Below are 25,113 nucleotides of genomic sequence, written 5' to 3'. Positions count from 1 at the left end.
AAAATCCAAATATTTCTACAGATACTTAGCAAAATTTAACGATAAATAAATAGATGTGACATTTACTGTATTCAGAGTGAAAGATCTTTGGCAGCTAAAACCTCTAAGCTGTCACATATGCTTTTCTTAGCAAAGGGTATGAAGATCTGTATGTGTAAATGAGGTTCTACTTTGGCAAGAATTTTATAGATCCCTGACAATCTGATTTCTTTCCAGCTGATGGCAGTTAATATTGACCATGTCATTACTTCTCTACTCTTATTTTAACAGGTAACGCCCTAAGGTGGCTTTTTGCATCTATTGACATTTTCAGATTTCAATCAGGTCTCTTCTATTTTATTTACAAGAGCCAATTGTTAAAGATACGTTTGCAATCTGATCACCTCCCAGTATAGTAATGCTACTTCAATTAACCACATGCTCATTTACTGAATAATACAGAATTCAAAACGTTTGACAAGTGTATGCTCAGCTTAGCAAAAAGCTGCAGCATGCAGAAAAGCTGGCACTTCAAAAATATTTAAGTGATAACATTTATTCTATGTAATATTGAGAACATCATCATCTCATAACAACATTTGTATTAATATTTTTGCAGTCAAGACACTTGAATGGAATGATCTATAGGAACAGCAGTCAATAGCAAAAGCCTGTAAAACAATCTATCCTCTCCTGAAAAGTAACCCATACATCCTAGATTTCCTTGAAAATAACTTGTGCTATGATAGCAATTTCATATACTCTTACAAGGAAAGTTCCATAGTTATCATTTGTTTTTTTCTTGAGTAGTCTAGCTCAACTGAGACCAACCGAGATCAAGGATTCATTGCAGCAGACCAGTGTGTCCAATTTAATTTTGCAGAAGGCAGAATTTAATTTTAATTGCGATCTGTGAGCCAAAAAATACATTAGAGATAACGTGCTCTCTGGTCCATTGAATTCCCACCAATTTCAAGGATGGGTCTGCACCAGAGATCCATGGCAAAATATGGTTAGTTTTCTTTTTATCATCATCACTGCACGGTGGCAGTATGTCTCCACCTTTATAGCCACTGCTAATTCACCTCTCTGTTGTTCACTGTCCTTTATTGTTTCTCCTCCCTTTCTCCTCTTCTGCATTTTCACTTCCGATTCCCTCCAGAAGCCTTAACCCAACACAGTTTCTTATCCTATTTGATAACATGGGCAACAATTAAACATTAAATAAATTAAATAGGAAATACTGTTGACGTATGAGCTTACTGGGTGAAAGGGAGCTTATGCTGCTGAAGCTGCCCATAAACTCAGGAAGACCTTCTTGGAGCAAATGTAATTGTTTCCTATTAGGAAGATTAAAATCACAACCACAAACGTTAGAAACTCAAAAAACCGCTTATGATTTCCAGCTTTCAACCTGCTGGGATAACACGGTCCTGCCGACCGCGCAAGACCTGGCGGCTTCTGCGCAGAAGCCAGGCAGAGGCCACCCCTCGAGGGACACGGGCAGCCCAGCGGGGACAGGCAGCCCGCAGCTGGGCAGGACGCGGCTGCTTCCCCCCGTACGCCCACCTTGCCCTCTGCTGATAGCCACAAGGAAGCAGCTGTGCATAAGATATAGGCTATTACACTAACCAATGAAACAGAAAAGTGTGAAAGTGATTTGGGCCTGTATTTTTCTGTTCGTGACCTCCAACTCCAAACTCCCACCCAGGAACACAAATTACTTTAGCTGGGGTATATGCGTGCTTAGCCACGGGCGGCTTGTCAGACCTCCGGTAAAATATGTACTAATATACTCAGCACTCTTGAATGATATCTGCTCTGACGTTATCTGAAGATGGCTGTGACCTTCTCGAAGAAAACCAAAAGATGTAGCTAGGTGCACAGAAAACGCTTTTCCTCGCACTATCGTCAGTCCAAAGGCTTTGGTTAAGCCTTCTTTCCATCTTAAGACAAATAGACTTCAATGACTATAATTCTTTTAGTCGATTGAAGAGATTAATGGAATCCTATAATGGCTAATTAGGAGCTCTCATAGTTCTTCTGCACATATTCCCTTTTGCACCATATACTTTTTCCCATCCAAAAGCTAGAGCAACATTTGATATTGTCAGTATGATGCTTACATTTTGCAAGACCTACACATTATTCAAAGAGAAGAGGGAAATGTTTTAATAACGTACCTTCACCTCTAATATCACAGATATAATTACAGTTCTGTCTAGCTTGGTTTTGCCATCTGTTTTATCAGTGTCAATAAAGTGATGCTGGATTTACTTCTCTACAAAATATGAGCTGAATCTGGCACCATACTAACATACTAACCCTTTGTGTTATGCAGAGAAAGAAGTAATCTTAGATGGACAGGGGCAAAAGTCTCCAGAACCTTAAAATAATTGTATATATATTCATTATTATTAATAATATAATTTACAATAATATTCTTTATAATCAGACACTACTGAAGCTGACAGGTAGGGGATATGTTTAATCATTATGCTAGATATTTAACACTTTGGTGGAGTTCCCATCTTCACTTGCTGGTCCAAGACAAGTGCCTGAGAGGAGTATCAAAACCACAAAACCGAAAGGGAGCACAGTGGAGCTCATTTCCTGCCACAAAGGGAGAATGCCAAGATTAAAGTCATGTTTGCTTAAAAAAAAAGATTGTAGAGGAAAACCTTTACTTGCACCTCATTTTTTAAGAAATGGCAATTGACAATGCAGCATACTCGATACATTCCTTCAGAAGACAGCCACCTTCAAAAGAAGCCTGAAATGTATAGAAGCAATGAAGTTCGAACAGGGTTACCTTTAAAGTTTGGACAATTAGCAATCCTACCCAGAAGGATTTTCCTCTATCTCCCACTTAATAACCTGCCTTTGTAATGTTAAAGCAATAGGGGCCAATTTCAAAAGAAAAATGGGATATCATATCAGAGACAGCATTTCCACATAATAAGATCTCAGATTCATTTTGATTCATTTATAGCCTGAAAGCTCACTGGATAGTTTAGGGGCATTGGATTGGAATAGATGGGTTTGGGTCAGGAATTAATCCAGAAGGTCAAAATCAAAGTGCTTCCTCATATTATCTTTGTCTATTTTGAAGTTGTGGTGTTTCTGAAGACCAGACGTTTGACACACATGAAGAAGTCTTGGTAAGACAATTCTTCCATGTCTTTCATTGTGTTTGTAAATGCTTTCTGTTTTTCAGCTATTACCTTACCCAGTCTATTAAATCCAATATACTCCATGTACCTTATGCCTTACTTTTAATGTGAAAGCTTATTCCATTTGTTTGTTAGTCACTGCACTTCAGTCTCTCATTTGCAAAGCCACCTGGATTCATGTGCCATAGCTGTCACGTGGCTTGGCCCATCTGCTCCGACAGCAGCCACTTACTGCACTGCTCAGCAACCCTGTGCCATCCCTTGCATCTCAGGAGCACCTCCATCAATTCTCAGCGTGCTCTTCACAGCTGGCTTCAGCCAAAGGACGGGGGGATTCTCCCACTCCCTTCTCCCTGCCCGCAGGGCTGAGCGGTGAACTGAATCAGGCTGCTGATCAGGCTGATGAATGTCAGAAAGGATTAATTGATTTGCAGGGAAGGGGACGAAGGATTAGTTGTCAGTGGGGTAGACAGGTTGACCCTACTCATTACCATGAGGAACAGTGAAGTGACAGGGAAACTGCCCCTTCTGAAGGTAGCACAAACCTAACCTGGCTTATGACAATCATGAAACCAGTGACATTGTTAATGACATTAATCCTGGAGAGTCCACTCTCAATAGCGTATCCTCACAGGTCTCACCTTCTGCAAAAAAGTTTTCCCGATTGGAAAGCAGTATCTACCAGTAAGCTTATAGTAGGACCGGATTTGAGCTCTTAACTCACCGAAAAATAACTTATCTGACAAATGATGTCCCATATCCATAGCAAACAAGCACCTTTCTGTTCCCAGCAGCACTCGAGCCTGGGATGTCGATTCATCTTCCACCCTCTTATTCTCCACTGTTGGAGAGAACATTGAATGCAATCCCAGGATTTTTTTTTTTATTTATATTTATTTTATTGTTAACCACATTCAGTGGGGTTCATGGATTTTTATTTTTTTACAAAGAGGAATGGAAAAACTCCGCAAGCAGCTGGAATACCTAGCATCAATATTTGGGATGCATATTACTTAAAACAGAGTCTAACAGCCCCTCCATAAGCTACAATACGTATCAGGCTGAAGGCTGCAGAGCTATAGCAAAAGCTTGCCTTCACATGCAGCACTGTAACCAAGTAACCACGTGGAGTGCATTCCAACAGATTAATTTCCTCAACCAGCAATGGGGCACTCGTAGCTCAGATTTAAGTAGGATATATGCAGCTGTACCACGCAATATGAAAGTGCACACAACACACAGAACTAAATGGGGATGCAAAGCCCAAGTACCTCTGTATTTGGTCTGTCTCTCAAAAAGTGGCTGATCATAAAGAATATTGCAAGGATTAATGGCATACCCTTGGGTAAAATACTGGTCCAGTAGAGGTTACTGAAAAACTCCTATCAACTCCACTAAAGTCAAGTGTTCACCTCTGCAGACAAGCTTAGACAAAAATCTCTGAACCTACAGATTGAATGTATACTCTGAAGTGGACACATTTACAGGGGTCAGAAACTTCACATGCAGCTCAAATTTTGGCACTGACTGAATTTGAAATGTTTGAGCAGGCAACTCCACAGCCTGCCCTAACTCCCGCAAATACTGGACTCCACGACTAATTCCACACGTACAAATGGGTGGCGCCCAGCTTTCTTCAAACCATTTTAGACTTAATGCATTTGAATTATACACATTTATATAGTTGGAGCCTTTAATTCTGCAGTATATTGGCTTTCCTTGCTTAACTATTTAAAATAAGAACACAACTGAAGCCACTGTGTTTAATTTGGAATAATTAATTTTTCTGACTGATCACATTGTTTGCTGTATAAAAAATGGCCAGAAATATAAGAACAGTTTTATTTGTATAACATGAGTATCAATTAATTTACGATAAAACAGTCATTAAAAAACCCTTAGTATTGAGAAGGTGTCTGTTTTCTGTGGAGATCATATCTGCATAAGCACTAAAAAAGGCAATACAGTAGGTTTCATTCTAGGAGATCAAACTACCTGCTGAAGCTCTTTAAGGCTGGCATCCTCCTGAAGTCACTGACCTCAGTAATTAAGACAAATTATAAATTAAAGTAAGTTAAATAATAAATTACTAAGAGTTGATTATTGGGGACACTATTCCTCATTAATGCTCACATTTTTGTAATCATGTGTTTATCAAGTACTGTTTTTAATAAAAATGCCTTTCAAAGTGAAAAGGCATGGAGAACACTATGAATACATTTGAAAGTCCTGGATAGGCAGACATGTTGAAAGAAAAACACAGAAGTCCTTCCAGCAAGATAATTGCTATCTATTTGTTATAATCAAGTCAAATGAACACAAGGGCAGGTTTCTGATAAAGGGGAGACACATGAAAAAGTAGAATATGAAGAATCACCTGTGTAATATTGTAGCTACATTCATCTCTCTTGCTTCAAGATTTAATCTACTACAATGCTATTAGCCATGTGTCAGTCAGGAATATAAAGATGTTAATGATAAAATTTTATATGTGTCAAAATAAGAGCTCAGTTTAAATCTGCTTGTACAAATCTTAGATTAGGTTATCATTAATTATAAATGTAATAGCAATACACTTCTTCCCTTTAAGCAAAAAACCAATTTCAGTCCAAGAGAATGAAATAATGTGAATTTTCCCTTAGCACAGACATTAAACATGATCTTATTTGGTATTGCCTGCTAAGGAATACAATTTTAATCTCACACATTTCCATCCTCAGGTCCCAGTCGTGCCATCAATTACATACATGCCTTACATTTAAGCACATGGAGGTTCAACTCCAGAGCTCTGCAGCCCAGTGTGACGGCTCTCAGAAAAGGGTCTATCCGCATTTCACATGGCCACCACAAAAACATGATTTTGGGTGATTTAGCCAACTCCTGAAGCCTCCATTAGAAGTACCATGATTAGATACCATACCATAAATTCTTCAGTATGCTGCAGGAGCAGCAGTTTGTAGCAGAGAAAAAGGAAGGTGGATGTTCCCTAAAATACCTTGATGTTTTCTTGGCTTCAAAGGACGGCTGTGTTTGCAATATTGCATTCATGAATTTAATTGAAGCTGAAGATAGGTACAATTCACAATATGGTGCTGGAACATAAATCCGCAGGGAGCAGAAAGCAGAAATAAAGTCTTAAACAGCTGAAGAGCACTACCTCTGTGCTCAGTGAAGAGCTTCGTGCCCTTGAGAAATAAGTCCTCAGCTGCAGTTAGCGCTTTTCCTTGCACTTTGCCAGTCTCTAGCACAGAGGATCACTGTGCGCTCAGTACACTGTCACTGTAATGGCCACAGACGTGTCCTGGTGCTCTGCTCTTTAGCTCTTGGGATGCAACCCGAGACAGCTACATCTTAGCAGAAGTAAGATACCAAGCCTCTGTTGGGAACCTGCAGTTTCCTTGTCAAATGAGATACGTCTTGGTACAGTCTCTTAATAGAAACAGTTTGTCACAGGGTGGATGCTAGCAGAAGATACCAGAAGTGCAGAAACTGAAAACCACACCAAGTCTAAGCACTGATGTTTGTCAGGAAAGGTTGAAGGCAACCATGGTTGTTGAAGGAATAAGGAAGAAGGTTTCAAAATTATGCAGCGATTTAACAGAAGCTAAGAGTTAATAAGATGGACCCTTGATGGGAGTCCTTCTTGTAACCATGAGAAGACAGAGGGAAATGAAGGGGGGTCATGGCTGCACTGGCCTCCACACCCTTGCATGACTGCATGAGGTGGTCAAGATACCTTTTCACCGCAACGTACTTGGCTACTCCACTATTTCCTGGGCTCATGCACCCACACTGACTCATTCTTGAAGAACCATGAGAGTGTTTCTCCATCAGGTTCTGCCACTGGTTATTTTAAATACAGTATTCATAAACTCCAATACTAGTTAAAAAAAAAAATTTACTGCCCTTTACACCTAAAACTGTGTGTACCTCGATCCAAGCACTGGGAAGTGCTCCTGAGCCTTGCAGCCTAGAGACAGCTGAAATAACTGGCATCACATCTGAGACATTTTACTTATACTAAAAATGGTGAAAGACATCTGGAATAATATGCTAAATGAATCATCTGTATTGTCCAGCCATTGTGTTCTTTATGAGCCGTGTTTCCCCGGACTGTGGTCAAGACTATGCAGAGCTTTGAGTTTTGCCATAGGGTCAAGCCTCAACTATCTCTGTACTGATCTCACACCAAGTCCTGCTGACAGAAGTGCCACAGCATCTGTTGTGACCATCGGCTGGGCAAGGAACCAGTAAAGCCCCAGCAAGCTCCAGAACAATGCACCACCCAAGAGCAGGAAAGCTCTGAAACAAAGGATAGGAGGAGGAGTGTAGAAGTGGAATTTGTGCTAGTTCCGCTATTTGGTATCATCTAAGTTGCACAGAGGTGCACTTCTGCACTGCTGTTGTGGTGCATGTCTTGTGATAAGAAGAAAGGAAAACTGTTAAGGGATGCATTTTGTTTTGCAGTGCTGCAAAACACAGCTGCAGGTCTGCAGCTATGATGCTGCTTTTATTCTTACTTATCCAACCCTACCAAAAAGGATCAAGTCCAGAAACATTTTAACCAGATACTGACCCAGCTATGGAAAAAAACCCAAACCAACAAGAAACAGGAGCTGGTTCGCTGAGAAAGAGATCTTGCCAAGACCAAATGTTATAGTGAAGAGATCCAGGCAAAGATGATATGGATGTGGCGAAAATTAACTGAGTGTGGAAGCAAAGAGACAAGATATGGAGAAATAATTTTGTTGGGCTGAATGGCAGGGGAACTTCAGAAATCTGTCGTTGATTACAGATGCATTACTGTCAGGCGCAAGGCTTATGTGAGTTTAGATTTATACCTCAGTTGTAATATCCAGTGGGTGACTCAGTTAATGATATCTCCTTTGTCCTGTGTTTCTCTAGATCAAGCAGTGCAGATAATTATGAATAATGATAATGATTTGGGTCTCAGAGCAAATTTGCACAGATAAGCACACGCCTATGGGTGATGTGGCTTCATGCACAATAATTAAGCACATACGCCATGGGAAGTGAAATAGAAAATGGGTAAAATCATTCCCTTACAAGAAGATTTTTTTAGATGTTGGACCTGAAAAGTTGTACTGTGTGCCTATTGCAGGTAGCTGGCAGATTGATTTTAGAGTTCATAGACCTGAGAAAACAGAGCGTTTGCCTAAACAAGAGCAGAATGTGGCACAGAAATAAACACAAAAGCTACCTCTGAGCATGCTGACACGTCACGGAGCAGAGCAGTGGCATGCAGAGACACCAGCACCGCTTCTGAAACCTCTCCAGCTGCGTCAGGACATTGCTGTGCCAGCTCCCAGACACCTGGCAGAGCCACCCCACACCTGGGCCAGGACCAGGCAACCCAAACCCGCTCAGCTTCCTTCCACCGGCAGCTCCCGGCATGCTGTAGAGGGGCAAATCTACTACATGTCTTTAGACACACTGCTCTAAATTGCCATCAGTGTGGCTGCTTGCTCATAACTGAGAGTAGAAGTTGGTCCACTGAATTGCAGGAGGTAGATACATGGTCCCACAGGGATCTATTCAAATTTCTTTCGTAAGGATAGGGTTTCACAACCTAACAAGGCTACTTCGAAAAACTTGCTTTTGTGAAAATGCCGCTTATATTTTGCTTCTAGGATCAACATGGCAAGTAAGACTTTCTCACACCCTCTGGCAGCTTCCAGAGGAAAAGTTCAGAGGCTTATAATTTCATCAGTTGCAGTCAGTTCAAAAGAGAATTTTATCATTTAATGTTTTTAAGGCATTTCAGTGGGCTGCCTATGTGGGAGCAGCAGCTGACGGCAGAGAAGACTGTCATTTAGCAACAGGTATATGGGGGAAAACAGGCCTCTTCTACATCTCCAAAGAAGGAAAATGTTTAGGAGAGCTTCAAGATCTTTCCAGGCAGTATCTCCCACCATTGGAAAAAGCCAACAAAGCTGGAATTTATCTCTATTAACTTTGAGCCTCATTACAGACTCCCTGTAGAGGTAATAGGCAATAAACATATACAGAGAGGCACTTCCAGAGGGTGATTTGGCTTTTGGTGGCCTGAATAGTTTTATTGTCAGTGCCAAGATCTTCAGGTTCATCAGTTCGTTCTCTCTTAAGACCTTCCAGGTATGATTTAGCTTCAGATTAAGGCACCTCCATTTGGATGTCTGTATGCAGGTGTCTGAATGTCCACTATATCCACAAAAAGCTTGTAATTAGATTGGGAATTCAAGGGCTGGATTCACCTGTGCATCCAACTAGACTAAACCTCTGTCTAAGGCCCAGTTCTTCACATGCCTTAGAGCTCATCAGCAGTCTTGCAGATTTTTAACTACAAGGCTTCTCGAGGTGTCTTGCAGCACTTGCTCAGCAGGTGCCTTAATCTGCAGTGCCCATTATCAGGGGTCAGCAGCTCTTTCTTAGCATTACCGAGCCTGAGCAGACCACAGTGTGCGCTGCAGCGATGGTAGCATCGTGTCAGTCCCAAAGCTGCTGTGGTCCAACAACCTGGCTGCTCTAGTCATGGGAAGATGTCCCCAAAAGGCAATGTTCTCCTGTTCTCAGTCACTTGTTGTTACGTGCTAGAATGGCTGCTGGACAAGCATTAGTGCGTGTGCTGGCCTCATGGTGCCTGCCACCTGCACAGTTTTAATGGAACTTCTTCAGCCTATATTACAATTTATATGAATGCCAGCCAATCTCTAATGGACTGACCATCAAAACATACCCTTGAAACAGGGAAGAACCACCGTCTCGACAACACAGATCGCAGCATGAAAGGATGGAGCTTTCTGCTGGTTTCTTAAAGAAAAATTTGTCTCAATTACAGTAAAAAACCCTACACGTTGGACAGAGACTTCTCTCTGAGGGAAGAATTTCTCTTCTCCCACTGCGTTGTGCTCATAATCTCCCAGGTTTTGACACTGCTCTGCACAGAGTCCAGGTTAGCCCACCCTCCCCTTCCTCACAAGCTCTAAGGAGGTATCACACGAGAGCAGGCATGGTGGGACCACTGAACTGACTGCCAAAACCAGCCCCAACAGGGAAGTGCTCCTCCTGGTTTTAGAGTAGGAAGAACAGAGTTCTCCACTATTTAGGTTCTTTTGTGAAAACTCATCGCAGGGGGTCTAAGACGAAAACCTCCCATCTCCTGTTACCCTAAAGGAGAAGGAGAGGAAGGATGGCTCCTTGCTAAGGAAGTGAGGTGGCCAGGACATGCATCTTAGTCTGCCACAGAAAGGAGAGGAAATGATAGCATGTTTTCTTTTCTTTTCAGTGGCACAGCATCAGACTGCAAGGCTAACTGCCTAATGTTTTCTGTAGGAATGTAATAGCTAACCTTTCATATTAGTTCCCATGGGTACTTTGAAAGAGTCTTTCTAGAAAGAAGTCACACATGTCTACTGAATAAAATCAAGGAAAATATAACTGGATTCTTTCACTTTTCAAGAAAGCATGTTTCTTCACTGTCTCAGAAACAGCTTTGAATGTGTTTTGGCAAAATGAACCTAATTAGCTGCAGATTGAATCCTAGACCAATGACACAAATTACAGAATACGACAAGGAAACTTAGAACACCTTGAAGCAACATGTGCAAGCATTTGACAGACTGAGGGCAATACAACACTTTGGGTATCTTAATTCTGCCTGTGACACTGACCAACATCAAACAAGGCAGCAGCTGCAAAGGCCACCGTAACACCAAGCTGCTCTCTGTCATCACGGCTTAAAGGGAGCTGGATCCTGCACTTCGTAATTCCCAGGGGAAATGCCTCATGAAGAGAGAATAGCACTAAACTCTGCTTCCAGCTTCACTCTCAGTATAGCTGAGAGGAGAATTTGACCTTTGGTAACTTGATTAATACCAAATTAACAGATGGCTTTGGACTTTACTTGAGATTGTTTGCTTATCCCCGTGTCTTGCTTTCCGCCTTGAGACCCAGCAGACACCACCTCTGCACACGCTGAAAGCGGGGGGCAAGTTCCCCGGTCTCGAGAGAGCAGTGGAGCTGCACATCCCTCGTCCACAACCTGCCCTGATGGAGCAGCTGGTTTCACCCCGGATGCAATGCCTTAAGAGTTTTTAAGAAGTGTTGCTCGTGTTTTTGACATTTTACAAAGGTTGTTCTGAAATTTCTATTAAAACAATGTGGGAGCTGTGCCTATGGAAAAAGACAGCATTGGCACTCAGAGCCCCATTGCAAAGCACCTTAAATTAAATGAAGCAGCACTAATAGAACAAATTTCTACCAAAAAACCATGATTTATCACAAGCATAACCTCCTCTTCTTTATGTAATTAAAACAGACTCCAAGTAGCACAAACATAGGAGATTAAGCCCGTCTTACCTGGAATAGGTATAATGGGAATACTTTCATTGGGGACCACACGGGGGGAACTGCTGTCCTCCACATAGAAATGGGCAGTCTGAAAACACTTTCTGTTAAAGGAAAAAGAAAAAAATATTGATGCAGGGTGTGAAAAGCTGCCCTCTGAAAAACAGCTGAAAACTTTTGCACATGTTCTGCTTCTCCATTTCTGGTCCATACTTTCAGCTGTTACAGTTTTAAAACATCACTGCATGAAAACATATTTGCATTTTCTACCATTACAATCCTAATTCTGGATTCTGGTGTGCTCTAGTTCATTGACATCTGACATCCACCCATCATAAACGCCTCTGTATATTATTGCTAAGTACAACTGAATACAAAATTATACTCACAAAAGTTAGTGGTTGCAAAACAGGTTTCAAATACATCATTCAGAAAGAAACTCTGCACACAAGAAACATATTCAGAATACAGTTCAAGCCAAAATCCACCTAAGACACTAGCATTTCTAGGGGAAATACATTTACGGTAAAAGTTTCTGCTGTGTAACAGCTGATAGACAGTAATACAGCATCTGTAACTGCTGCACGTCATGATGTTCTGCTATGACAGTTATCCTTTAAACGTTACGTGGTTTTGTTTGCTTGTTTTTTAACACTAAAGCCATATAACCCTCATCCCATCCTCCTCCTGCTACAGAAAAATGCAATAGCCACGTAGCTTGGGCTCCAGGACTCATCTCTGAAAAGGCCTATAAAGAATAGGAGAACTTAAATCCACCTGACTCTTTTTTACCTGTATTTAATGCAAAGCAGAGAGCACAAGCTGGTCATCACAGAAAAGGTACTGAGCAGAATAACATCAAGAGATCCGAGGAGACTCTGCATGGTGATGTTAACTGAGGCAGGGTTTTCCAACACCAGCGTCACTGCTCATTGCTGACTTAATGAGCTGCTTGAGGCTGGAACTGAATATTTAATGAGTCTTGCTTGGTGTGAGCAGCTATTGTGGCAGGAGAAGGGTCTGCTCTCATCTGTCGGGGCGCTTAACAATAGCTTCCCACTGCAGAAAGATCCCTCTCATTGCAGCCCTTAATGAACTGCTCCTCAACACCTGGGCAAAGTTTGCAGGCGGCCTTGTGAGGTGTGCCTTCTGTCAAGCTGCCGCTTCCCTTGCTGAAACGTATTTGCACGTAGTGGCTTTTAAGTTTCTGCCTTGCAGTCTGCTTCTCTGTAATTCGGGCATCGTGCTCTCCAAAGAGAGCCCGCTCTGCAGAGCCGGCTTCGCTGACTTTGTCAAAGTAATTTGTGCTCCCTTTGTTTCCAACATCCGTATGTGCCAGAGAGCAAAAAAGTCACTGAAAATCAAACTGCTCTCTTAGGCAAAACTAGAACCTAAAATAATCATGGGTGCTTGCTTTCTGTGCACTTGTACTTTTTACTGCACAGTCACAGTGCTTTATAATGCAAGCACATGCTATGGCAGCACAAGTACAACTTAAGACAATACAGAAGCAGGAGAGAGCGGATTTCACAGCATGGAGTAATTGTCTCGGAGCAGCTTTCTATTTTCAGGCACGATGTCTTGCATTGTGCTGAAGTTACTTATTTAGTGGGTATGCTTTTGTTAAGAAACACCATAAGGTGAATTCACACATGAGGATGCAAGATGTGCAATAGTCTCACAGCATTTAAAAACATCGGTTGAACTCCCCCCACCCTACTTACTCCCTGTTCTCATTTTTTTTTGGCAGCCTTTATTTTGGACAATGCACACCCTGGGGGCACGCAGCAGAATAAATCAGTCACACATAAAGAAGAAACTATGAATATGAAACAGGCAAAATGTTCCTGATTTTGATGTATTTGGGGCTCTTTCCCTTGAGTCAATACTACAAAAATCCTTGAACGGCTCCTCCTGGTAATGAAGGCCGTAAGAAGGTGTTTGATAAAAAACCCAGACCTTTATGCAGGGATTTACAGGATTTTTTTAAGCTGACAATACTGAAGAAAAGCATTATTTTTTGTTAATTTGTTATTTTATACTCTGAGAGGCTCTGATAGGCTGACATTGTGCTTTTTTATGCAGCCATAAGACAGTTTTTTCTTAATAGTCTCAAAACATGCAATTGTGTTGGATAATCACATATGCAATATTGTAAGGCCCACGACGGTGATAGCTGAATATCCGAGTCCAGCATATCTCTGCTGAGCACAATGTTGGAATAACAATGTATTAAATGAGTATTTCACATAGTAAAGTTTGCTACAATCATTAGTGTCACTAACAATTCCGTATTTTATTCCTGGAAGACTTTCTGTAGCTGTTCCGAAAGGCAGTCACCACGGAATTTGACTAAAGTTTTTCTCAAGTCACAAACATCGCACTAAATACACTCTTGTCTCGTGTATACACATCCATAACGCAGCATGTTCATTACAATACTGGATAGTGGCACGTTAGGTGAAGACATGCCTCTCGGAGTCTTTTTTTTCACTTGCTCATAATTGCTATAAATATTCCAAGTTTAGCCTCCACAGCTGAGCTTGCTGTGCAGAGGCCATCGCATCCCTGTCCTGATGACTCCCTCCATGTCTCAGGGGCTCCCCGTGACAGCATAAGGCAGCACTGATGGGACTACGCAGGCTCGAACTTGAGAGCAGGATAAAGTGGATTGATCTTTGAAAGACCGTTTATGATGGGTTTCACAAAGTAGCTGGATGAATTTTCCAGCAAGTTCTGCTTACCGGGTCTGTTTCCTACTCTTGCATCTCTTCCCTGGGCAGCTCCAGGAGAGAGCACGCATCTCAGGGCACCAGGCAGATGCCTCCAGGCCCCCAGTTTGGATAATGTCCATTTTTCAGCCTCGGACTGACTGAGTGAGGGAACGGCTGGGCCCAAGAAGAGCCTTTTGCAAACTTGTGTCTAGTTTGTAGTAATAAATACTGATAGCTGGGATCAAGGCTACTGAGAGGCATTTCAGACAATTTAGCATCCGCCTTCTCCCCCAGTTTAGGATGCTCCTTTCTATCCCTTGGCATTTTCCCTACCTTTCCCTCAGTATACAAACCTGAAGTGGCAGCAGTTGCTAAGGCTACAAGAGGCTGCAGTAAATCTGTGTGCATGTATGGGGAGGGCTGGATAAAGAAAAAGGATGAGAGCAGAAAATTGCTTGTTTCAAGTCACTGGAGAAGCAGCCATGGAGAGAGGTGGGAGCGGATGCAGGGCTAGACAAGGTGCAAGTCTACAACTGTTTTCACATGAGCACTTCAGCCTGTAACTTTTAACCCCAGTGTGTATACATGTGCAGGTGTTTGCACCTGTATGCCCATTTGCTCAGGAAACCAACACCGTCAGCAGAAAAAAACCAGATTTTTTTTTTTTCTGACAGAGGCAGTCCTTAGTGAATGAGCAATTGGCATTTGTCAATGGCATAAATGGTTATTAAAATCTTAACAACCGAAACACTAATTTTAGAATAATTCTTGCATTTCTGCAGCACTGGCCGAGGAAAAGCAAATCACAGCCTTGATTTTACTTCCAGAAGATTTCAGAGAGCCCACATCTTTTCTACAAAACACTAAAGAGTCTGCTGTCTCTGAAATACGTCTGTGTGCAGTGAAGCACACCGTTTTCTCTAGCCCCATATGTTTTTTTGGCTCCTTTTCCCTGGGGTACAATAACTGTGCGAGATTGTGGTGATCAGACACGCAGTTGTCACATATGAACCAAAATGCAGAAAGTAAAACACTGCGAGATTAGCATCTCCCTGGAGAAGGAGCAGAGGCAGGGTCTGGAATGCAAAGATGATGTGAGGGAGAGCCATCCCCCTGCCCAGAATCTTTTTACAGAGATACTGGCAGTGAGTTATTAAAGCAAACTAACAGGATGCAAAGTCCAGAGCAGCAGCACCTTATTATCAAGCTGAAAGGATAAAAATATGCCAAGAGATGGTCCTGATTAGCTGGGTTAAATGCTTGTTCCGTCTCTGCTGAGCAAAATACCAGATTAGCTTCTGCAGAAGAAGAGATGCCTTGTGAGATTTTGACACTCAAACCAGGTTTCCTTGGTTATTAGTTAATAAACCTCAAGCAGCTTCTCCTTTATACTCATCTAAAAGCAAGAGGAAGAACCAGATCACATAATGGCTTGAAAGCATGGGTGCATTTTATTTTCACGTAGAAGATAGCGCCTTAGTGTTTAGTTAATCCTGCCTCCAATACAAACACACAGTGCGCACTGCAGTCAATGGGAGTGCTGGGAATAGCTCCGAGGGCAGCGTTTGGCCTTTACTCCTCTGTACTCTGTCTAGCGTGGGCAGCATCCCCTGATCGGTGATGACAGGCGAGGGATCTGTGCTTCTCCGGAGCAGCTGAGGCAGGGAGAGAAGGAGCAATGGTTTATTGCGGAGGGGCAAGTGATTGCCTTCACAGCTGCTGGCTGAAACTACCAGGACAGTGGCTGAACACAGGAAAAATCAAAGGGGAATGCTTCGCTTTCTGGGGACACGCAAGAGCCGTGTCCTGCCTCACATGCTGAAGCGACTGGCACATTCATTGCTCCCTTGTTCACCAGGGATCTACTCCTTCTTCCAGGCATTTCTGTTGGCCGGAGCAGTGTGTATTCCCTCTCCAAGGCTAGCCAGATTTATACTACTTTATTTCTGTAATAGCATCTAGGAGCATTAGGCTCCCGGTTTCTTGCAACTGCTCTCTTCTTGGGTCATTACCTCCTAAAGCATGACTAATTTGGGGGCAGATGGCTTGAAAGGGTCCTGGAGGCCTATTCACTACTGTCAGAGCAGAGCAAGCCTTGTCCTCTGGGTACCCTTCCTCCAGAAACAGCCTCCTACAGACAGGAGCTCTGCGGAATGTACATTTATTAAGGAAGAGGCCAATAGTCCCTGCAGCCACCCTACTTTCACACACAGCCCTTAGCTGGTGGACAGAACAGGCAAGATCAAACAGGAGTCAAATCGGGAGCTGTAACGGACCTCTAAACTCTAAACCAGGCTGCGCAGGACATGGCTTAGTCTTTATCAAATGCAACCTGGATACAGGCATTCATTCACCATGCTCCTCCATCACGGGTGGGGGGGTCTGCAAGTAACTCCCAAACAAGGATCCAAAGACAGGAAACGATCCCTTTCACTACCTCTGCACATTCATTCTCACTTTCAATAGAAGAAAAGATGCTTCAGATTCTTGTTGAACTGTTTTGCATGTTTTCCAGGAGACACAATTAAGATTGGTCTCTGCTGGCACCAAAACCAGAGTATGTATGCAGTCAAGTGTACTAGTAACACATGGCTCTGCACTTTAAACTAGCTTCACTATTCCTTGGCAAGCATTTGTCACTGTCAGAATTGGCAATGACTCCTCAGAAAAGAGCCACAGACTACGGAACAACAGAAGCGCTGCAAATCACGACCATGTCACCAGCAGAGCAGTGGATGGGAGCCTGGACAACAGCTGTCTGCAGTCTGCACTGCTCTAGCTGGGGTCATCAGTCACTGATTTTTATGAGCAATAAAACTGACTCAAGCGTTAAGAAGAAAAAGGGAAGAGAAACCACATGAAAAAAGCTGATCTTATGAATATGAATAAGTGACCAGCATGGAGCAGTGATATTACGTTCATTGTATCAGAGGGCCATCTGCATTTACTCTTTTTTGGCCAGAAAATGGCTTTTATTGCCCCAATTTTCTACAATTATTTTCCTTCCCAAGTCTTAACACTTAATGATCAGAATTCAAAAGCTAAGTTATAAAAGAACCTATGCTATACTGGAGTGGTAAGGCAGTGATGCCTGACCGTACTTGAGCTATGGGAGGATATACAAAGCAGGAATGCATAAAAACCAAGAGAATAAAGGAAAGCTGGAAAAGGAGGAAAATTTCCCTACAATAATGCTGATTCTCCTGCATAACCCTCCCGAAGATGATTTGCCTTCTCCCCACAAAGCAATTTCTGCCTGTAATCTTCTTGAGCAGTGTTAAGCATTGCACAGATATGATAACTGGAGAGGTCTAGATGGCACGCTGTGAACTTCTGAAACCTATCCACGTACCAAGTCCTTGGCATCCTTTCCTAGACAGAATGGTGAAAAGTAGACTGTCCCTTTCAGGGGGCTTCCTCTGGGCAAGGAGAAATGTTTTTTCTTATCAGCAAGTTGTTGCACACCCACACAGTCCCGCAAAAGCTAAAAAGATCCAAACGCTAATCACCAGTCCAACCACACATATCTACAACCACACATTCTGCACTATCAAAGAGAAGTAAAGACAGGAAAAAGACTGGGAAAAGACAGATGGAAAAAAAAGAAGGTGGACAAAACTTTGAGACAGTATTTGTGGTGAAGAACACAGCACTAGTAAAATTGTCCATCTGAAAAACTAATCTGCAAATAAGACTAGGGATTTCAGAAGACACAGAAAGACAGCTAATTTAATATTTATGGCCTAAATTTGCCAGCTGACTACACAGCTCTCCACAAAATTAAAAATCCTCTTCTCCCGATCCTCTGAGATCCTATTCTGCACCAGAGACTAGACACCCATTTACATCACATACGGTATTATACAAGAAATAATAGTTTTTAGAAGGGTATTCAAATAACTAAACAGTTAAGAAATGACAACACACACCAAGATGAGCTGCTTTCAAGGCCTCCCCCCTTCATCAGCTGTGCGACCAGAAAGTGCCCAGGTGGCCAGTGCAGAAATGCACTTCGAAAGCTCTTTAATTGCAAATTGTAAGTGGATAAATCTTAGTTTAACTCAGCACAAACATTTTCCACGCTTCCTTGTCCCCTCTTCCTGGTGTCCCTGGAGAACAGGGAAGGCAATGGTGAAACCTTATTTGTGATGACACTTGGCCCTGTAACACTTGGTAGCTAATTACTCTCCTGGTGACCTCTGACAGGGCTAGCAGCATCAGACCTTCCCCTCCTGCTTTAATCAATACTCACAACAGCTGTGTTGGATATACTCAGCAATTTTACAGATGACTGAATGGGTTTACTCATCAGTATTTTCTACTGCAAGAGAACAAGCTCCCTGGTTATATGCATTACCACTCAAAACTTTAATGTCTTCAGGCAAAAATGGGGTAAAGAAACCTATAGGTGGTATCTTAAAATGGTTTAAAAATTAGGCACGGTTTTAAAAACCAAAGGGAAGCCTGACATATTCATTTTCCTCTCCCTGAGCCAACTATTTATTTAATGAAACATTCATAACAAAGACTAGAAAATCACAGAGGAAAACAAAGACATGCCTTTTCCAATCAAATAATACCTTAGGCAGTTCCTATAAAATGTGTACTTCCAATGCCCTAAACATCATGTAATATTAAAAAGGAGCCTAAAACTTTCTCACAGAAGGAAGCTAAATTTAACCAAGTGAAGAGTTGTTCTGTAATCACAAGAACTGCAGCAATCAATGAAGATTGCCTCTTACTAGAGAGGAGCTTTTAGTAGCACCTCTAAGAACTCAAAATTGGGCATACTTGATATTATCATTTCAGGACATGAATTCCCTTTGGGATGAATATCAGGAAAGGAAAGAATAAAAACAGGGTGGCACGCTGGGAGGTTAAAACACCGGTATTTTTAAACGCAAAGTGTAATTAATGTGGATTGAAACCGTGTTATAAGAAAACCAATACAGAGATGATCCCACCTAAGAAAGGACAGCAGAAACTGGGTCTGTCTTTGGAACATTCACCTAAATGTCCCTAATTACTCCCACTTAATTACTCTCAAAATGGAAGAGCCCTGCTCTTTCCCGTGCAAAAATATTCTTTCCTTCCTCTGAATGGGACCTCAGGACATTCAATTGAGAATTATTTTAGGTATCCCAAGCCATGGCCTGGGACCTAAGCATAGCATAAAAATGTGCTAAAAGTTTAGGCACATTTTTTTTCCTCTGTTTTGATAGCCCTGCCCATCTTCAGGCAGAAATATCAGTTTGTTAAATATAATTAAATACTCAATGGGAAGCTCCCTCTTTCTCAACAGACATGTCCACATGCACCTGGACTAAAGTTGCACAGGAGAACTAGGAAGATTTCCCAACTCTGCAGGACATATTTCATGTTTGGCTTATTTGGGGGCAGGATAAAATATTAGAAGTGTGATTATTTCCCTTCTCTTTCCATCACTGTGTATTTGGAGGGTAGGCTTTTTTCACTGGCCATTTCAAAAAGAAATAGCTACTTACAATTTTTTATGGTCTCTCTGTTAACTCTGTTTAGAACACAATTAGTAATGGCACAAAAAGCTACCTTTGGAAGCACAGCACAAAGGAAAAGAAAAGAGCAGCTGGCACCAAGAGCAGAGAATCAAATTAGTTCGTACCTGGCAGATAATGAGAACACTGAAAATACACTACTTAATGCTAGTGCTCTGACAGGGCTACGTACATCACCTCATCACGCTAATACAGACAGACCGGGTGGCAGCCAGCTGGTCCTCCTTCCCCACCCATCTCCCTGAAAGCAAAGATTTGTAAGCAGCCAAATAATTAACCTGGACAGAAGTCTTGAGGATCATTAATCTCGCTATCAATCAACCCATTTGGAGATTCGCTTCTTGCTGTCGCTGATACTAATCTGGTAGTGACTCGAGAGCTCTGGGGAAGCCTGGAGTATGTGTGTCTGAGGAATTGCTTTAATGAGTTTCTTGCATTCAAAGGTTAACAAATGTGACAAGGAAACACAAATATCAGAGACAATAAACTACCATCCACTGAACCAACCACTGAGAAATACCCTGTTGTGTATTCTGCTGTAGTATGCTGAATACATCTCTAACTAGCTCTGTAAAAATACCCGAGTCAGACCCCAGTGACCCATCTCAGATGCCAGGAGAGATGCAGGCATGTTAGTGTGAGCTCTGCGTGCACCAATACTCCTTATCTGCTGGGCTAAGTACCTTGGGCATAGCTCTGCATTAATAGAGCTATACCACAGAGAAGCAAGTTGTATTCGCTGAAGCGGTGTTCTGGTTAAATCGGACAATCAATGTAGTGTGAACATATCCACTGGGCTTCCTTTGCTTAACACAACAGACCCACATCAATTAATACATCGGAATAAAAAGTCTCCACGTCAGCAGGATCATTCCAGTAGCATTTGCATTAAACATATTTTCTGTGAGAATGTTTCTAAAAAATAAATAGCATCAACAATGGCAATAATATCAAACAAATCCCAAATAATTAATACTCTAAGAAAAATCTATTTAATACCAGAAAGTAGTAAGCAGTATTAAGCATACTAAGGCATAATAAAGAAGCACAGAAAATAAAAACAATGTATGTTTTAAATTACCATCTCCACAGACCAAATAAGCCATAAGAAAAATTCTAGAAATACTATAAGCAAGTAACAGAGGTAGAATCCACTACACCATGAGGCAGAGGAGACTAGAAGGATGATCCTGAAAGTGCTTGAAATGAAGTGAGGAAGAGTTCCCTTTTCAAAATATTTATTAAGAAAAGGACATATTTGAAGTTTCAGGCCTATAACCCATTCAAAGCTCCTTGAATTTTAGTGTTACGGAAATACATATTTATTACACAAAAAGGACTCGAAATATGAGGCACATCAGAAAAAATTACCAAGTTTATTAGCAGGCCCCAAATTATATAGAAGAGTCAAGAATTGAAAAGTCATAAAGTAACAGATGTAGAAGAGACTTTGCCTTTAAGAAATCAGTCAAAATTATTCTGAAAACTAGAAACTGCTTTCATCCTCATGACAAACTCTTCTTCAGTAAGTATACACTCGGGCAAGTAAACTATTGCTTTCCCATTGTCTTAATCAGCGTGTAGAAACAGCTAATAACAAAACTAATCACAGGAGGAGAACATTTTGATTCAAGATAAAAGTTCATTGCAGATAAGTGAAACAGGAGAAATTCAGTCAACCTATGCTAATTATTAGATCCCTTAACACCAGATACAGTTTAATATATTTTCTATTTATAGGCCGTGCTCCTTATTTGCATTATTTCCAAAGCCTTAATCTACCTTTCATTAAGCTCTTTACAACCTTTCAGTGTTGATAAATGTGGGACTGGGGAAAAGAAGAAAAAAGCCCACAAGAATTGTAGTTTGCATCTTAGCAAAAACATATGAACGCTTCTTAATGTATGAAGAAACATGCCTGGATCCATCAGGCACTTGCTCAGAAGCAGACACGTAAATTAAACACAAGCTCTTGGCTCAGTATTTCCTTTTCTGGAAGCTCATGAAGTGACATGGCTGCACAGGCAGACTTGCTGTCCTTGAGGAATGTAGATGTCCGCTCCTAGGTGAATTGTTCAGTCCTGACACCTCTAGCAATTCAGATTCATTTTCTACCTACTGTATTCATGCATTTCATTTCCACGTTCTGATGCGAACTTTGGTGGTGCTTTTGCTGCCATTAGTGCAGCAATTAGACGGTAAGCTTGGGAGCGGAAAAGACAGCTGCAATCACCATGGCCAACAAGACGCGTTCGGGTATGCAGGCAAAGGGAGATTCCAGTGGGGCCCGAGGTCCTGCTGTTAGACCCCCTCCAACTATTTTCATTGCTGCTCGTAACTGGGAACTGTAGTAACAAGTTCCTGTTTTATTCCAGTATTTTAATTCAAGGAGTTTTGTGAGCTAAAAATGTTTAAAATGCAGACTAAACAGCAGAGTATTTTGCCACTATTTCTGGTAGTTTTGTCTCAGACATTTGGTTTCAGATCTGTGATTTCCTGTCGAGAACACACAAGTGTGAAATACTTGTTGATCCGTTTATTCATTTGCCTCCTGGCTGATCGTAGCCATTTTGACAGAATGGATAAATTGACTTGCTCCTTGTTGTTTTTTTTTCCCACATGCTTCTCCATCAGCCTCGAATCACTGCCCCAACTTCCCAGATGCTATGCTTAGGTCTTTATCACTCCTACACCCTCACTTTACATCCTGCACCCTCCTTTTAGAGGCTTTCTAAGCCAATTTCACACAACACCCAGGTTGTCTGAAATGCGACAAACTCTCACTATAGGAGCTTCTGCAACTCCACCCGCCAGATGAAAATGATACATAATATTTAGAGAAACTATTTTTGAACAATTCAAACCCAATGAACACTTTATATCACTCTTTAGGACATGAGATACATCTTTAATAATTGCACTTGGTTACTCCAGGCAGCATTTAACTATTTATCTATTTAACTATTTATCTATTAACTATTTAACTATTATTAACTATACTATTAACTATTTAACTATTTATCTACAACACACCTCAGCAAATCATCTATTTTTCCAAGTCATGAACAAACACTGCATTTGGAAAGGGAACAACTCTTGATCATTCTCATTGAGGAAATGGCAAAGGTAACAGCTTCAAGTGATCAGGTAAAACCCTGTAACATCAGCACAAGATTTTCAATGCAAAGTAATTTCAGCAGGCTAACAAATGAGTCACTTTTCTGCGACAGACGCGTAGCAGAACACAGTGCATTTAATTGATGTGCCCTTTTATTGCAAAACATACTGTCTCCCTCCGGTTTGACTAGAGCAATGGGATACAGCATTGCCAGGAAAGAGCTGAAGAATGCAAACTTGGCACCACATAGTAACTAAATGTTGATTCATGGAAATTATGAGACATTCAAGGGGACAGGTCCCAGGCTCCAAATTATGCTCCGCTCTTGTATTGCCCCCGTGTGATTATAGCAAGTTTGCTTAGAATTTGCTGCGCACTCTTCTAATTGGATTCCTGCAAAGGGCAGTTTGCTGTGCCATGAGCTTGTCACTTTATATCCTGCTTTAACTCCAAACCACTCAATTAATATTAAATTCCATTTATTATAAAAGCATTTGTTTCTACCCATATGATGCTATCAGCAGCCATCTCATTAATATTTATTTCCACAAAGTGGCCCACTGATGTTAAGATCTCAGATACAGCTAGTAACTTTAAAAGGGGAAAATATGTGAAGCCAAGAAGGTCAAAAAAGAACATGAGCTGTAACAGAAAACATCCAACCCATATGAATTTAACTCCTTCGCAGAAAGCTGAGTAAATAAAATATGCTTGGCAGAGAGCAATGACAATGTTAAAGTTAATCCAGTCACCAGAAAAAAATGAGGAGCAAGGTTGCCAACGCATCTCTCTCTGGGGTGGGGAGTTGCTGTCTGGCGCACCGAGGAGAAGAGATGCTGGAAGGAGGCATGGAAGGGGAATGCTTATCCGCTGCCTTATTCCCCCATGAGCTGAGCTGTCTAATTTCCAGGCTTAAAAAAACCCAACCAACCAACCAACAAAACCCCTGTGGATAACCTTAAACCCTGGGCTAGGGTTGGTTTAAAGCCCTTTTTCTTCAGCATCCCTTTTTGTGCTCAGCACACAGGGAATTCGCACAGCCTGTCCTGGCTTGGCAGCGTGGAAGTCAACAGGACCTTACACCCGCCATCCAAGGAGTGAAGGAGGAAAGGGCTGCAGACTGTTTAAGTGTTTCAAAAAAGCTGGTATAAAGCTCAGGGATTCTCTTGCACACCTTCAGTACAAGGAAGCATTACTAAGGAAAGAGAGGACAGCCAAGTGCAAGCTCAAATCCTATAGACAACATCACAACCCACCAAAATCTCAGAGACTCAACAAAACGCAGACTTTTCTTTTCCCTGTAGGCCTACCTGCAGCTCGGATTATCACAAATGCTAGTGAAATGGGAGCATTTCTTGCATGTTCAGAAGCGCCCAGCTGCTTCTCATGCAGCACGCTCCTGAGAGTGAGATTACACATTCAGACATGGCGAGATGAAGCAGCTGCTGAGAATGTGTATAAAATACTGTGATTTCTTCTCTTCTGCTCTCTTATTCTGTGCATCTCAAATAAAACTAAGCTGCAGGGACAACAGGTCTCTTTTTAGTAGTCTTCACCTATTCCTTTAAACTGTACAACAGGGAACTTGTTCCATGTAGCTCTATGGATAACAAAAACAGTGATGTTGAACTCTAACCTTCTGCTACCACGAAAAGCTAAATTAATTCCCTAAAGCACATCAGCACTGCTTTTGAAAAGGCCCAGACTCTGGAAAAAACAGATGGAAACTAAACTTATGGGCCTTTAAAGATGTCAAGCGTTTCCTCACAGTGATGGCAGAAGAATCTTTCTTCTTCCCATCAGTTTTTTTATTAATCAGAGCACACATGGCAACTCCCTGTGTGGCACTACTCAGGGCTCACCCCATCAACATAAAACCTTGCGAAATTATCACCTCGGGTTTACCACTGGGATAACAATGCTTTTATACCTAGAATTAAAAAGATGAATTGTCACAGCCTGGCAAATCAATATGCAATGGCAGACACCTAACTCCAATACTATTTCGTTGCCCCTTTTCCTCCTGCAGATTGTTCCCACATTTGCTACAGGATCTGGCTCAGAGACCCAGAGAAAGGACTCCTACTGCACTGTTGTCACCTTTGTGCTTTTACTTTCAGAACCACCGCTTTGGAGGTTTTGAAGCACAAATGCATTTTGGACAGCAGCAAAGCCAAGCCTGCAGGCTCCTGCTGTGACAGCCAAATACACTCCAGAATGCTGCAGAGCCCTTGCAGGTCCCCAAATTC

General features: G+C 41.8%; 1 protein-coding gene across 2 annotated transcripts in view; it reads right to left on the bottom strand.

Moving 5' to 3' along the window:
- PTPRG (protein tyrosine phosphatase receptor type G) overlaps positions 1-25,113 on the bottom strand; it is a 413,686-nt gene that overhangs the window by 28,731 nt on the left and 359,842 nt on the right. For both annotated transcript variants that reach the window (XM_030043864.2, XM_030043866.2), the window contains one exon: positions 11,511-11,602. In XM_030043864.2, the coding sequence (XP_029899724.1) occupies positions 11,511-11,602 (92 nt within the window). The remainder of the gene's footprint in view (positions 1-11,510; positions 11,603-25,113) is intronic.

This window comes from Aquila chrysaetos, chromosome 20, assembly GCF_900496995.4.
Source record: "Aquila chrysaetos chrysaetos chromosome 20, bAquChr1.4, whole genome shotgun sequence".
Classification (NCBI taxonomy): domain Eukaryota; kingdom Metazoa; phylum Chordata; class Aves; order Accipitriformes; family Accipitridae; genus Aquila; species Aquila chrysaetos.
Note: the sequence above shows the minus strand (reverse complement) of the source record. Positions and strands in the feature narration are given on the sequence as shown.